Source organism: Helicoverpa armigera, chromosome 4 (assembly GCF_030705265.1).
Source record: "Helicoverpa armigera isolate CAAS_96S chromosome 4, ASM3070526v1, whole genome shotgun sequence".
NCBI lineage: Eukaryota > Metazoa > Arthropoda > Insecta > Lepidoptera > Noctuidae > Helicoverpa > Helicoverpa armigera.
The window spans coordinates 3,137,955-3,153,350 of NC_087123.1; the positions used below are offsets into that span (position 1 = coordinate 3,137,955).

General features: G+C 33.3%; 1 protein-coding gene across 1 annotated transcript in view; it reads right to left on the reverse strand.

Annotated features, from left to right (window-relative positions):
- Positions 1-972: 972 nt before the first annotated feature.
- The window catches only part of LOC110380985 (cardioacceleratory peptide receptor), a 52,156-nt gene continuing 37,732 nt past the window's right edge, over positions 973-15,396 (reverse strand). Inside the window, exons 6-11 of the mRNA XM_064034513.1 lie at positions 14,659-14,754; positions 13,491-13,673; positions 11,587-11,682; positions 8,443-8,623; positions 3,919-4,051; positions 973-3,093 (exon numbers count right to left, since the gene is read on the reverse strand). Of these exons, the coding sequence (XP_063890583.1) occupies positions 2,944-3,093; positions 3,919-4,051; positions 8,443-8,623; positions 11,587-11,682; positions 13,491-13,673; positions 14,659-14,754 (839 nt within the window). The 3' untranslated portion in view covers positions 973-2,943. The remainder of the gene's footprint in view (positions 3,094-3,918; positions 4,052-8,442; positions 8,624-11,586; positions 11,683-13,490; positions 13,674-14,658; positions 14,755-15,396) is intronic.

Genomic DNA, 15,396 nt, shown 5'->3' on the forward strand with positions numbered 1-15,396 from the left:
TGTCTTGTGACACCAAAGCTCTCAGTCAAAATAATCAGATATACAAGATAGTTGGTAGAAGCGAGGATTTTTATTTGAAACCATTTTGTGTTACGACGCTTTTACTGGGCGAGATTTTAGTATTCTAGATTCTGAGTCGCGGTTTAATCAAATTTCCCGTCAGACTTGATAGCTCTGGGTTTTTTTGTGTCTAGGGTGTCCTTAGTTTCTGGGTAACTTAGGACTGAGTGAGAAATAATGTTGAAGTAGGTAAAGGGTTTTTATAGTTATTTAGTTCAGATGATTTAAGTAATAAGCATGGCTTGATTTGTTTATTTAATACTCTATGCTTATGGTACAATGGAGGACTTAACGCCTCAGGCGTTCTCTACCAGTCTACTTTGGGTATTGTATAATTATAATTCCTAGTTTATCTTTTATTTTGTGGTCGCTCTAGTCAATTAATTAAAAATAAAGAACGAAATAAGATCATTCGAATGTTAAACAAACTAGGTAAAAACCTGACCTTTAAAATTCAAAGCAAAAAAATATCAAACAACAAAAAGGACTTTATACGGTCCAAAAATCGAGAGATATCGCCCCAAAGATGTAACAGGACATATTCTAAAAATCACAGCCAACATTGTGACAAGAAAATTAATTAAGGAAAAACGCAATTTCTTACAAAAATTGCTTGGCTCTTCCGTCGCCATGATAATCTACTCTGGATTGAATTTTAATGGTGTGCTAATGTATTTTTAAGTTAGTTTATTTGTTGAACTAAATTAATGTCGGTGATATGTGTCATGGCTATGCTGATAAATAATTCAGTGTAGGTAATTTTGTGTTGTTGTTTTTTAACGGACTTACCAATAATGAGGTTTTCAATTTCTCGTTTTTTTTTAATCTGGATTTTTATGTGGTGGGTGTTTTCTTACATTCAGTCAGGTTTATAATGTAAGGAAGAAAAACAAATGAAAAGCAATAAAATTGATTCCATACATTTATTCTAATATTCTCTTCTTTGATACAGTGTATAAACAGTGCAGTTTCTTATATGGTGTTTCACTACAGCATGATTCTTTCGGTAGATAAAACACCATATAAGACTACTTTCGAAGTACATGCTTTAGTTTTAAAAATACACATAAAACACATGTTGACTAGAGTTTGACTCCAATCTGGTTTGGCACCTTTACGCTAGATCATATCAAATGTTTTGAACATACAATATACACTTAGGTTTGAGTCATACTGGCACGAAGTCGAAACGAAACGAAGCAGCCTGAAATCGGGCCGCTGTTGATTGATACACCCATGCCTAAAATATATACCTCGGGAGCACATAAATGTTGGCTCTGTGCTTGATACCTAATTTTCCGGTGATGTCATATTAAAGTCCATAGTATATTAAAGTATGAGACTGAGCAAGGAACTAGAAAGTGTACCGGTGTTCATAAAATATTTTTGTTTTAAATAGGCTTTTACGAAAAGATGTTCTCTTTAGGGAGAACAGTCTGCAATAATCGGTCTGGATGCCATTATATTATGTTCTACGCAGTATCCTATGTTTTTCTTCGACTCCATGCCAGTATAAAACAAACTTCATCGAACAATGACATACATTAAAACTATTTACAACAAGTTTGGTTCAAGAGATCTATACCGTCGTACAAAATAGTAGACCGAAAATGTAGATACTTTTCTAAATAGTCCCTGTATCTCGTTCGCTACTTACTCGTTACGATAAAACACATTTTTCATATTAGGGAAAGAAAAAAGAATTTAAATGATTTTCTAGATCAAAATAAAGCTCATTTTGTTGCTATTTTACGGCAATTGGGATTTAAATTGAAATACCCTTTCTATTGACGTAGATAAAGTGTTCATAAACTTAAGCAGGTGTTGATGGAATCACAATTTTCCTTTGCATAATTATTTTGCAGTATATACCTTGTAAAAAAGGTTAAGGTATCCTTCCGCCGATTAAACTGTTAAAAATCGAAGTCAAATAAAGACTCGAAATATTTGCGTCTTATAGCTTTATCAACTAGAATTTGGTACAAGGTTTTAAACTATAAGCAATTTTTCAGAGGCAAGTGATAAAATAAGTATAGGTACTGACTACACATTAGGACGGGTTTTTTAACTAGAAGTAGGTATTTTTTCAATTAATGTTTAGTTTTTTAGTGAGCGTAGTTACCAAATACTATGAACTTTTTTTGAAAAAAACGAAAGAACCTGCAACGTAACTCTCAGTTTCGCTCATCAAATATTGCCAAGAGTAGAAATGAATTCTTAATTCAGGGCATTCCTTAAACAATCTTAATCATTAATTTATCAATTCGTTTAATCATTTCTTAATCTAAAATATTTCACATTTATTAAAATTACACAGTATACATGTACGTACATATAAAACTTTTATTATACATTCTTAATCTAATTTCGTGTACTTTTCTCGATAAATTCCTGGTCTTAACTAGCTTCGTTAAAATCTTTGTCTACTTTGTTACATAATTTTACCCAACTGCGCAACGCTAAAGAGGGTAATGTGTTACTTACAGTACTCGTCAAATAAATCTGTCCGTCTGAAGACAGCCATTCCCTGCCTTGCCTATGTGCAGTAGTGATTTCTTAGTACATTTGACCATCTAGACACTAGTCAATATAGCTAATTTCAGAGTAATGCAGTCATTTGTGAATGAACATTGTCAATGAACTGTAGTTTCTGTGGAGTGTCACTGCCATATTTTGATACACCGTGTCGGTGGCAGAGGCATATAAAATACAAGTTTATGCTATTTGGCAGCCCGGCACACCTCGACACTGTGTGAACCCGGCCTTAAGAATTCCCGTATACTACAGACTAAACTGTCGGTCGCTGGTTCGCTGACTAGCGCGCACAACCAAAAAAATATATATTCCACATTATAACACGAGCCTGTTCTTTGGTATTAACATTTACAAGAAGGTATCCTCTCGTCTTCTATGTGCTGGATGGCAGTTGTTGTTTAGCTGTTGGTCAGGTAAGTGTAGACGAACCTTCTTAGAGTTTGTGCTGTTGCACTGGTGGAGACGCTGCTTTGGGAATTTCACGCTGTCGTCTTTTACCTGGGCCAAGGGAAATGAGATTTTAGAAAGTATTTTTTCAGCAAGATATGCTATGAAAATGAAAGGCATGAAATATCACGTGGAAATCACTTAACCATAGAAAACTAATACATTTGAAGAGAAGCTATAAAATACATATGTATTGTGTTAAATATGAATGTCGCTGGGAAGAGCTTGACAAAAGAAAATATGGATGGATGATGGATGAAAAGATGATCAAATTATGTATTTTTAGATATAAATAAAATCTGGAACACATTTGTAAATGATACAGTGGTTAAAAGAACAGTGTTTGAAATTCTGCATGACATAGTTTGACACAGTGAAATACTCGAATCGTTATACTTGAATAAAACTAATTTACACGTCAGAACTAAACTAACAAAGTTTGGTAATAAACTTGGGAACTCGCACGAATTATTTCATCATCGGAATAGAATTTGAGCGCGTTCTAATTATTAAAATTGTTACAGATATTGGAATCGATTTCTTTGAAAGCAATAAAACAGGAGAGGAAAGTAAAGAAATTTTAATTAGCCTCTAAAAACTTTTTGTGTAGTTGAAAATTCAAAGTAATTTTGTATTTTCCCCTAGGTTTTTCCGAGCGACAACGCTCGATTCGAATGGGCGATGTCGCGTATGTTCAATTATAATAATACGCAACAGTAAACAATTGACGAATGTGAAACAGTAGAAAACAGTCCGAAAGATGACATTTACAAACGGCCGACTGATTTTCCGAAAAGTGTGTAAAAAAAACCGCCAGAGGGGAGAGACCCTTCAGATTTATAGAATATGAGTATAGAACTATTAAAAAAAACTCACTCGTATAGTCAACTCGTGCCTCGTTCTCCGATGTGATGACGTCAGTAACTCGGTGTGGGCTCGCGATTCGTTGCCCGTCGGGCTGTCGCTCGCTCGCACCCAGCACCATAACCATTTGTATGGTGGTATGTTCCTGTTGAAGGTAGAAGGTAATAGGGGTTAGTAGTAAATTATTTGTGATATAGTGGAATAAAAAAATAACAGAAAATGAGAACATTAAGTAGGTATAATTTGATGTTTTTTTTTCTGAAAGATGGTTTTGAGGAAATCCTGCTGAATTATGTTTTTTTCGGTCTTTGAAGTTCATTTTAAGCTAGGGCTGCCATCCGTCCGGGTTTCCCCGGATTTGTCCTCGTTTGGAGGCCGTCCGGGGGACGTCCGGGCGGGGTTTCAAGAAGTGTCCGGGGAAAACCCGGACATTTTTCTTACGAGTTGAATTACAATCGACACACAGACTGCAGAAGTCGAAGTGTCTCAAAACTCAAAAATTTTCGCGCTCGCTTCGCTCGCGGCTTCCTTTCTTGCCCCTGTCTTTTATTACGTTTAGCTACTTTAATATCCCAATATTCAAAAAATGTTGCGCTCGCTTCGCTCGCGGCGTCTTCACTTTGCGGATTTTTTTATTATACAAGTTTAGGTGCTTTAGAGACCAAAACCTCAAAAATTTTCGGCGACTTCACTTTACGGTTGTTTGTATTTTTCAACATTTTTTTGTCTAACCTATCAAAAAGGTAGCGCCGTTTTAAATCCTATTACTAACAAGAAGCTAACTCCTAGTTTCCATATGAGCTTTCTTATTTATGACCTTCGAAATATTAAGTCAACTTTCAATACTAAATACCTACTACTTGAGCTAGATATGGCCCTGACGTTCCATGTAAGAAAGCACCTCATTGAATTTAAGTATAATATAGTAGTAATAGTAATATTAAAAACTAGGTCTTGTTTTGTAAAAAAAAATCGGACTCGTCCGGGGTAAAAATGCGATTTACGCCAAATGTCCGGGTTTTTTTTAATATTTGTCCGGGTTTCGCGAAATTCGAAATGGCAGCCCTATTTTAAGCCCACGTCCACCGACAACACAAACACACAGTTTCCTTGAAGTAACTACTTCATGACTATGAATTTTCTTTTTCATTTTTCTAAGTAAACAGTTACTTTAAGAAAAAATATATTTATGGTCATAGGTACTCAAAATGGACCTAGTAAATAAGGAAAATATCTTTAAGACACCAATTGAAAAATGAAAATTACCAAGCCTTTCATTTCTCCAGTTAATCATTAAATTGACGAATACCTACAAAAGATCTAATTACAAAACCACTTACAAATACGAACTGGCACTTATGTAAATTAATAATTTTCAATCGGCGGGCTAAATTAATTCAATGAGAAAATTGAGGAGCAAAGTTAACGTCTTCTGTAAATATAATGTGTACGTAAAAGCTTAAAATGTTTCCCCAAAGCGTAATTAGGACTTTCTTCTTTTGAGTTTATGACAAGTTAAAATATTTTTACGTATTTCAAAATCTATTATAGAACCGTTGCTTTTTAATTTTTGTGTTTTTTTATAATTTACATTAAAATGATATACAATGTGTCCCGGGGATAAGTGACCGCCCGAAATTTTTTGAATATTTGTACAAAATTAAGGATAATTTCATTTATATTTTTGAAAAAAATCATAAAAAAAATTTTATTGTCAGGCCTGTTAATAACAGGCTTTGCTCTTTTTTTTCAAATTTCAACTGACTGTATTTTTGCATTTGTTTGAAATAGCAGCAAACATTGTTGTGAGCTATTGTAGGAAATATCATGTAGTTTATTAATAAATTAAAAGAAAGTGATATTAAGGGGGCATTTATTGGACTTATTTTGAAAAAACTGAAAAAAAGGCGTTATTTTCTTTGAATTTTTATTTTCTTTTTTTTCTAATAAATGTTTTATTACATTTTGTTATGTTTGATAATTTTAATTGATAAACTATGATGTCGGCTAGTCAATAAAGAAAAAGAATTTAAAAGATGTAAAACTTAGGAAATATCTTAAAAAAACTGCAGCACGTCACAGTATTTACAAAAAATCATAAAAAAAAAACCAAAGGCGGTAAGTCCCAAATATAAAGGAAATTATCCTTAATTTTGTACAAATATTCAAAAAAATTCGGGCGGTCACTTATCCCCGGGACACATTGTATAATAAAAAACTGCGATTACTGAAAACTGATGCCGATTTCAGACTTATGTTCATTAATAAATGTTTATTTTGGTTATTTTCAAAGTTTGTGGCTTACAAGTTACACAATACTTCTTTAAAAATCATACTGGACTTTACTAAATCAGTCGCGCCTTGTAAAACACTGGTACTCATCTGCGGCTGGTTAGATTGGAAGCTGACCCTAACATAGTTGGGAAAAGGCTAAATAGGCAGATCATGATGACTTTACTAAATTAAGAACCTACTTAAATAAAATTCTTGTTGAGACATTATTACATGTTGATGAAAGGAATATACAAACAATTCTAACAAAGTAAAGACTGGTACACACAAGCGCATTTAACAAGACGTTACAAAAGCAACAGATAGTCACTTAAAGAGCACTAAATAAGACAAGTTTATGACTTAAGCATAAACCGTTTAGTGCTTAAGTGCATTTCGACGTCACTAACTTGAATTGAGTGCCCGTTAGCAGCTTGATGATGTCATTATTTGTGATTAAAAACCTTTTTTGAACAGAATTTTTACGTAAAAAGGTCGTGATTTTGAAAAGTGGTGTGATAGAGAAATTTTTTTGTTTTTTTTTTTAAGGATTATAATGTGTTTAGTATTTATTTGTAAAAATACTATACTGTTATGAAATTAGAACTTAAAATGGTTCCTATCCTTTGGTTATCAACTAATATACAAGGGAAACAAAAAGAGAAAATAAATTAAACCTGTATATAAAGCAAATCAGGAAATAGAACCCAAAGCCATTTAATAATTTCCCTCTAAAATCAAAAGAGCAATACCATTAATACTGACGCTATTTTAACTTAATAAATTAAGTAAATCAATCAAATTCATTGAATCTGAATTTACGAAGAAACAGTGTTGACCTTTCTTAAGGGGTTGAACTGAAGGGAGACTTGACAACTAATGAGTTTTGAAAAGCTAAATAATTAACGCTAAATTAACACTGAAGATAAACATTAACACAAATCGATTGGAACAATGATTTATTTTGACACAATCTTAGCCTTGTAAATATACCTGAGTAAAGTTTGTAAATTCTTGAAGGTATTATTTTATTTTGCGATATTGTAGATAACTAAGCAATCTAGATTCAAATTCAAAGATTCAAATTCCAATCAAATCATTAAGGGTTGTCAAAAGTCAGAAAATCTTACAATCAGTCTTGCTTGCATCTGTTTAGCTGGAAGCTGACAACACATTTTGGAAAAAAAAGGCGTCTTCGAGTAATCGCACATTCATAAAAATATATATAGCAAATTGAACAGTTGAAAAATATCATTTACTTGATTATGTTCAAATAATAATCGTTTCATTTGAGTTAGTTCAAAACAACAGCGTGACGTTATTAATTGTCCATAATCGCGATTAGTTTTGATTCATAGCTATTAAAATGCAATCATCAATGCTTAATGACACTTTCAGAATTTCATAATGGTAATATCAGCGATGGATTTTAATATTTAATGTGTGCGCTTGATAGTAATTATTCCTTAATTAAATGTTTGTATTCTGAGAGATAACTGACTATCCCAGGTTCATCTTATTCAGCACTCATCAAGAAATTTAACTAATTTTAAGTTGGCTACTAATGACTTAAGTAATAGCATTATAGTCAATATGTTCGAACCAACACAAAAACACATTAACTTTAAAATCCTCAAAAAAAGATAGTCTGAAATGAAAGCCTGTTCCTGTAAAAATATGTCTTTGTCAATGTTTATGAACCTAAACGATTATTAAAAATACCAACATCTAAAAAACAACAGAACGTTAAGGAAATGTGTAAATTATGCGAATAACTTATCATGGCTTCCTCAGAACATTTTTTAAGCGAAACATTTTGAGTATTAGCAAGATTACTTTAATAAAGGCTCGTTTCAAAGAGCACCTTATTTTACAGTTTTGGCTGAATTTTATAAAGTCTTGAGGATCTTAAGGAATAAATTTAGTTTGCCTAGCTATCTATAGGTAGTTTACATTTGTCGATTTTTTACGGACCATTGTTTAGGTAATCTGTTTAGTTTTTGTTTTTCTCCAGTTTTTCATGACGAAATAATCGACGAATTAAAATAACTCACAGAAGGTTTATATAGTTAGTATGTATCGGGGTATTTAAAGTCCGGTAAAAGATAAGCGGAAAATTTCCTATCAGCCCGTTGTGAATACCGAAAAAAATAAGGTAATCAATGTATATAGAGTTAAGGTTCCTTCAACTAACTTCACTTCAAAAAAACTAACACACTTCAAAAAATATAATACCTAAGTAGGTAAAGCATCAGAAAAACTTACCTGAGGCTCACAAATATCCTGTTTGAAAATATGAAGTATATGACTGGGTTAGCCGCAGAGTTGAGCGGCGCTAAGCTCTGGATAAGCGAAGCGATAGCTATGTTCGCTTGCGTGTATGGGACGTAGCCGTACACTTGGAGTAAGTCGAAAATCATGTATGGAGACCAGCAGAGGACGAATACTGAAACAAACGTCATATTTTACTATTCGAGTAAAAGTGAAAATGTTTATTGGAATAAGGCTCATTAATCAATACTTTTTAGACCAAATGTTATAATGGGGTATTATATCTCAATTAGCGCTTTCATATCGGCTGATTTTCCATTCGGTTTTTCCGAAACAAAACAGTGTACAAGCGACATTCGAACTCCAAAAATATGTCGCGCGGGTTTTTATCGTCATACGAAACGGGCGATGTCGCTCGGTATTTCTCCTCTCAGAATCCGACCGTGTGTAAGCGCTGTCAGATACCATCAGACACATTTAAAAAGCTTATACGGGACTTGTTAAAATCGTACGATAAAGCGTAATAGTCAGGCAAGATCGAGTTCAAAAATGTTTGTAAACAATAACAGTTGCCTATATTTCAATCTGTTCAAATGATGGTCAGAACCCTTTTTACCCATGACGGAACGGAGTAGGTATATGCGTTTAGGGTGAAAGATGTGCGTTTGTGTGTTTGTTAAACCCCGTTTGATTAAAAGATGTATGATGCATTTAATGAGGGACGAAAATGACGGGGCTTATTCCTGTAGGTATTATATTTATTATGGGGTCTAAAAACCATGGGTTGGTTGAATGGGTGTTTTCATGTAAGGTATAAAGATAAATGAGGGATAGAGGCCTAATAGGATACTCAAAATGATGGGGTTTTGGTAATTAATATTTATGGTGATATTTTGGAAAAAAAGGTTTTATATTTTTGTTGGTTTCTGGGTTAAGATTGAAACCAAAATGGGTCATGTTTATTTTTAGTAAATAATGTCAAATATGAAGATATGATGTGAAAGTAAGAGGTACTTTTTAAAGGTTTATAGGAGCCGTGACGTGGGTAATTATAACTATAACATAACTTTACTTAGCAAACTAGAATTTTTCAAAAATATTTTTCATTTGTTTCCTCTTCCAAAATTATCCGTTATGATATAACATACCAAAATAATGAGCCAAAAACATCCCCTTGTAGATCAGATCAGATATCGGTATATAACATTATTATGGTAATTTATGTCATCAGCCGGTATCAGAAGATTGAGGGCGAACCTATCCGACTTTCTAATAAAAATAAATATAAGCAGGAACATTGATGATGTTTATTTTTAGCTGAGAGAAGTTGGTCTAGTCTGATATAATTTTTAACAGGAAAATAGAAAAAGAGTAGGCCGATAGTTTATTTGGGCTCGTAAATCAGTTGGTACGTATGAAAATGAATAGTGACTAGACTAATTTTTTTATTGCGCTTACGATTTTCTTAAATAAACAACTGTTATGCAGAGGAAGTTTTGAGAAGTGGCCATGACCTTGGGCCAGCCTAGTAAATTACTAAGATATTCACAACTGGTGCGTTTAATTGTTCGAAGAGTTAAAGCGTTATAAAATGAGGTTGTAAAATAAAAACAAATTGAGGTTCCTCTGTTAACCTTTTAAAATTTCATGAAATAATTTTAAGCAACCCAAAAGTCAGCGACCTAAGAAAATATTAACGAAGCCATGGAAAATGAGGTCAACAGCCAAGGGTAGCGAACTCTTTGAACAAAATCTCAAGTCAGGGATAAAAATGACCTTGATCTTAAAGAGTTTGAGGGTTAATTTATTTATGGGGGTTTTATGTCCTCAGCTTTAGCAACAATTCCTTCCAGTTAGACATGATGGAGAAGGTCGTAAAAAGTTTTTACTGTCACCCATTTTGTGGGCTTTTTCATATCGCGATGGCTGTTACATTTGTTATAACTTTCTAAGGGATTCAAAGAGCATAAATAAAACAGGACTGCTGTCTGCTGAAATATGGAAATCATGCTGACGATTTTAGTTTTAAAATGTATTCTGTCTATTAAGATAATTAAATGAATAAGAGGCTAAATGATAGCTCAATAATAGATTACTGAAATCTAGAAAGCTTTTATAATAATTATAGAAATTGAGATAAGTAGTTTATACTTGAATAGTAACTTTGGCATTGATAAAAATTGAGTAAGAGTTTTAAATATCTGATCCCAATTAACACTGGCGACGTAATGTCTTTCCTGAAATATCAACATACGAGAGCTGAATATAATACAGAATTCTAGGACCTTTATTTACCTACATTTACTTAAAGGGTTACACTACCTCCGTATCTGTCACCCATTAATTTACCTTGTAACCTATCGAGATGAATTTATGTTCTGGAACTAATATTTGCTTAGGAACCTCTGTAATCTATTAAGCGTTTGTTTATTTATTCAGAGATCTTGCTTGTAATGTTATTAAGTTATTATGAGGCTAGTGTTATTTAGTTTTGTTTTATGTATATGTTTGCTTGCATCTAATATTATGAATGTGAAAGAATCACAAAGTGAGAAACTTGTAACAAAAATTCTTTTTTTTTCTATAAACGTGCAAGTATGCGGTAGGTGTAATAGAACATTTGGTGTAGTTGTAGTGTAGTTATAAAGGGAGTGACAAAAAGAAAATGATTACCGAAGTTTAAATTATTCAAACGTGTCGTCAAATCATAGGTACACAATTTAGTAGGCACATGCTGCGTCATAATGTGTTTGTTTGCGTGTCCGTCCATCAACGCGAGTGGTAACTTGTTTTCATAGGGGAACGAATACGCCACATTAATAACATGTTTGTTTTCCAAAAATGTGTACCTCTAATCCTCCACTAAACATAAGCAAATCAAAGTTTTCAGTTGACAAGTATTTTTAAGATAAATAATACACTTACCTGTTAAACTTTAAATTGAAAAATAAACTGGTTCATTAAATCATAAGCAACACTTTCGACCCATCTTCATAATCGACAATTTTCTGAATACCACTGCATGTACCACTTATACTATGCAATTTGTTTCAAAGTTCAAAGAAAACGGGACGTTTATGTTGTCAATGATTTTGAGTGTAATGTTTTTTTTTAACATAAAAATAATTATTTACTCACCGAAAACAATAACAAATGTCATTTTGACGGTTTTAATTTTCGCTTTCGGTATGATGCCGCGGCTGCTGGCTCGCCGGCTGTCCAGGTCGTCACTATCTGCAATAAAAATACACTATTAATACTGTCTCCAGGTTTCATTAGTTCACTATTTCCAGAACTATGTGGCAATAGAAAATGTCAATAAGAAAAATCTTAAGTAGAATTTACTCGAAATAAAAACGTTAATGTAAAACCAAAAAAAATAGTTTTATAGGTCCTTAAAAAAGGGATTTTATCAATTAGCAGTTCGAAATATCTGACAGAATGTTTTTTTTTTACATTAGGTACCTCTATTTAGTTTTCATGTTATTATCATACAATATAGGCTGTTTAACTTAGGTTTAAATTTTTATTTTGGAATGGGAATTAATTTTGCCAGAATATGAATAAAGCTACCAGAAAAAGTCAGTTAACGATACAGAAAAAATACTTCTAAACATTTCCCACTTTATTTTGTTCTCATTTCAAGACCATCCTTCATAACTCAGTTTATCGTTTTCCTTTCTTAACCTCCTTACTATTCAATAAGAAACGGATAACGTTTTATTTGTGGGCGTAAATCCAGACTACTTCGGACTCCATACTTTATGATTCTGAAATCCATCGTCAGTTGAAGCACGTGCCCATTCTTGAACTTGATTGTAGCTATTCTTTTGTTATTTCGGCTTCTGTTTTGGCTTATTTATTTTGATATATTGGGTTCTTTTCGCCTTTTTATTATTTGGAGTTCTCAGGGGTTCTTATTCTTTTGCTTTTTGGGGCACAAAAGTACTTACTAGACGACTTGTTTTTCGAAATCTAGTTCTATAACGTCTATTTTACAGAATAATATGCGGTAGTTTTGATCATATTTACATTTCAATTAAAAACCTGTAGGTACATTATAATATTTTAAAATTAACTAAATCTATATTTACATAAAAAAAAGAAAACTTAAAACTTAGAAGTAGTTTTCATTATATAAACTTTCACAGACTTGGTTGACTATTCTTAATATTTTGCAGGTTATCAGAATTCTTCTATTACTCGTGCCGCCGTTCATACATGCATGTATATATACTCGTATTCATAGATAGAGACACCACATATTACATAACACACAATCTCTTAAGAGTACTTAGTGTACCATGTCCACTTCATCACATTAGCCACCGAAATTACGGCAGCGAAACCTCTAACACATTTAATGTCCCACTAATCTAATTCAGCCTAAATTTAGTCTACATAAACAACTATTTACGACTACACACTAAAATCCAGCCAATCCCGAAAAGTTTGCCCCCAAATTACAAGTTTGGGACACCCGAAAAAAACCTAATTACTTACATGTGTACTTTGTTTAATTAATTTTGTATGACTAACGAAATCTGTTTCGTTGATATAGTGATCCTTAGCGCGATTACTGTCAACTATATACGAGGCTCGGGTTTGTTCCCAGGTTGACTCAAAATCGGTCTGTCAGTTTAAGAAACTCTCATAAAGCACCCGTACTAGTAATCCGTAGTTGAACACAACTGACAAGGCAGGTTAAATCCTAGCCAACAGTTACTACAGTGGCCTACAACGGTAGATAATATACTACGTCAGAGGTTGTCAACCAGATTAGAAAAGCCTTTGATATTAGGCCTTGTGATTGCGAAATTGCGAGCTCACATGATAGAAGTGTGAACGGCTGGCTGACGCTTCATGTGACTAACGCTACTAACCTGGATAAATACTAGCCAGCCTTTTGGGCACGCTACTGATCCACAGTGATCATTAGAAGTTTTTTTTACGTTATTTAGTTTTATCGTTAAAACCTTTTTTATATGTACTTTTATTGTTTAAACTTGTAAACATGACGGGAAGAATAAAAGTAAACTTACATTGCCTGGTTGTCGTAGCACGTCGTCCTAACACCCGGTTGCTTTTCTGACGTATAGTGACCACTATGACTCCGTAACATGCGGATATTATTAATGCTGGAGCCACGAATAGAGACACGAAGACGCTGGTCATCCATATCCTCCATTGTAGCTTACTGATACCAGACCAGCATTGGTATATACCTGGAAAATGTTGGGCTGTTAACGATGTTTTAATTCACGAAAGCGGATGAGTCATACTTGTGTGTAAATGTACATAGACATCATTATGGATTCTGTTTGTATGCGTAAGCTTGGGAGCGCTCACTAGTGGCTGAATCGCCGGATCATACAGTCATTCTGCATGTCAGCTTCAAAGTAAAATAAACCTAAAATAAATAAACCCTAATTTCAAAATTTAATGCGGGTACTTACTAGCAATTTTGCATTAAAATAAATGGCCTAAAATTGCTGTTGTTTTTTAATGCTTTTAATTCTCTGATTTTTCCGTGTCACAAAATGCTATATTCTCGTTTCCATCCAGAAACAACAAAACTCAGCATTCCTACTCTTTTACGACTAAAAACACTTACAAATGTACGCTACAAAAATTCTGCAAACATAGTCAAATCACCGCGACATTCTCATGCAAAAATGTCGTTTTTATTTTCGAATGTTTCATACAAGCGTTCGTAAAATAAAAACCGATTAAGTTCTAAAAGCTAACAGTATTATTAAAATCCAGACTGGTTAGCTTTCTGCAAACAGTGTGTGGGTGCTCCTGTCTAGTTCATCTTAAATAGTGTAGATGGAAATACACCCACACACACTTCACTTGCAGCCTTTGCATCTTAGAAAATAAAAGAAAAAAAAGACAAAGAAAAATAACAAATAAAACCCTATTCAATATCTCAATACCCTGAAAGAATAAAAACAAAAAAAATCTAGTGATATGATTAATATGAAAGATATTAGGTATGACCTTTGACTTATTAAAACATCGAAACATGTCGATGATCATGACTAATGGGTTCATCAGTTTTCTTTTTACACAGCATATTTTTTGTTTTGAGAAGCTAATCTTTTTTTCTTTATTGGCTCTTTCTATTGGAGGTTAGCATCAGTGTAACTCAGCATTTGGTACAAACTGTGTTATTGCAAATGATCACTTTCTCCGTTTCTTACTTACCTTCAACAATAGCTTCGTCGAAGAGAAACAGCATGGGCACACAGAATAGGAAGCTCACAAACCACGCGCTTAGTATGAGTGCTCTTGCTCGACGCCCTGTGAGAAACAAAAGATTAATTAACTATTACTCATATTATAAAAGTGCGACTCACTCTCTCTGTTCGTCTGTCTATTTGTTTGTTGCATTGCCACACTAAAACTATTGAACACATTTAAATGAAATAAACAGATAGTTTATAGTGTAAGAAAGGGTATAGACTATTTTAGTTCAGAAGCCCTGGACGCGTGTAAAATTGCGGAAGTCGTCAAGTTAAGATAAATAAGTTGCCTTGTGTACAAGCAAAGAAAACATGGGTATCCATGGTGTGGAAGTGTTAAAAAAATCTTAAAAGAGGTTCTTATAATAATTTTAGCTGAAAATAAGTAGGTAACTCCAACAGTGCTGAAATTGGATCAAATAGTTGGTTAGCATCTAAGTTAGCAAAATATGCAACGACACTTGCCTGGACTTTGTCTAAGTTACACGTTAAGTTTATCTTAAGCTAAGTTATGACGATGACATAATTATAAAACTTTGCAGTTTTCTAGGACATTTGCTACTTAAGTTTGATCATTTTAATAGTACTAGTTTAAATCCTCGTTTTCCCAGTTGGAACTAGTTAGCACGCTTCGGAACAAATAGACAGATTTTCTTATTAGATGGACTATCAAACACCAGAATAATTATTTAAACAGGAT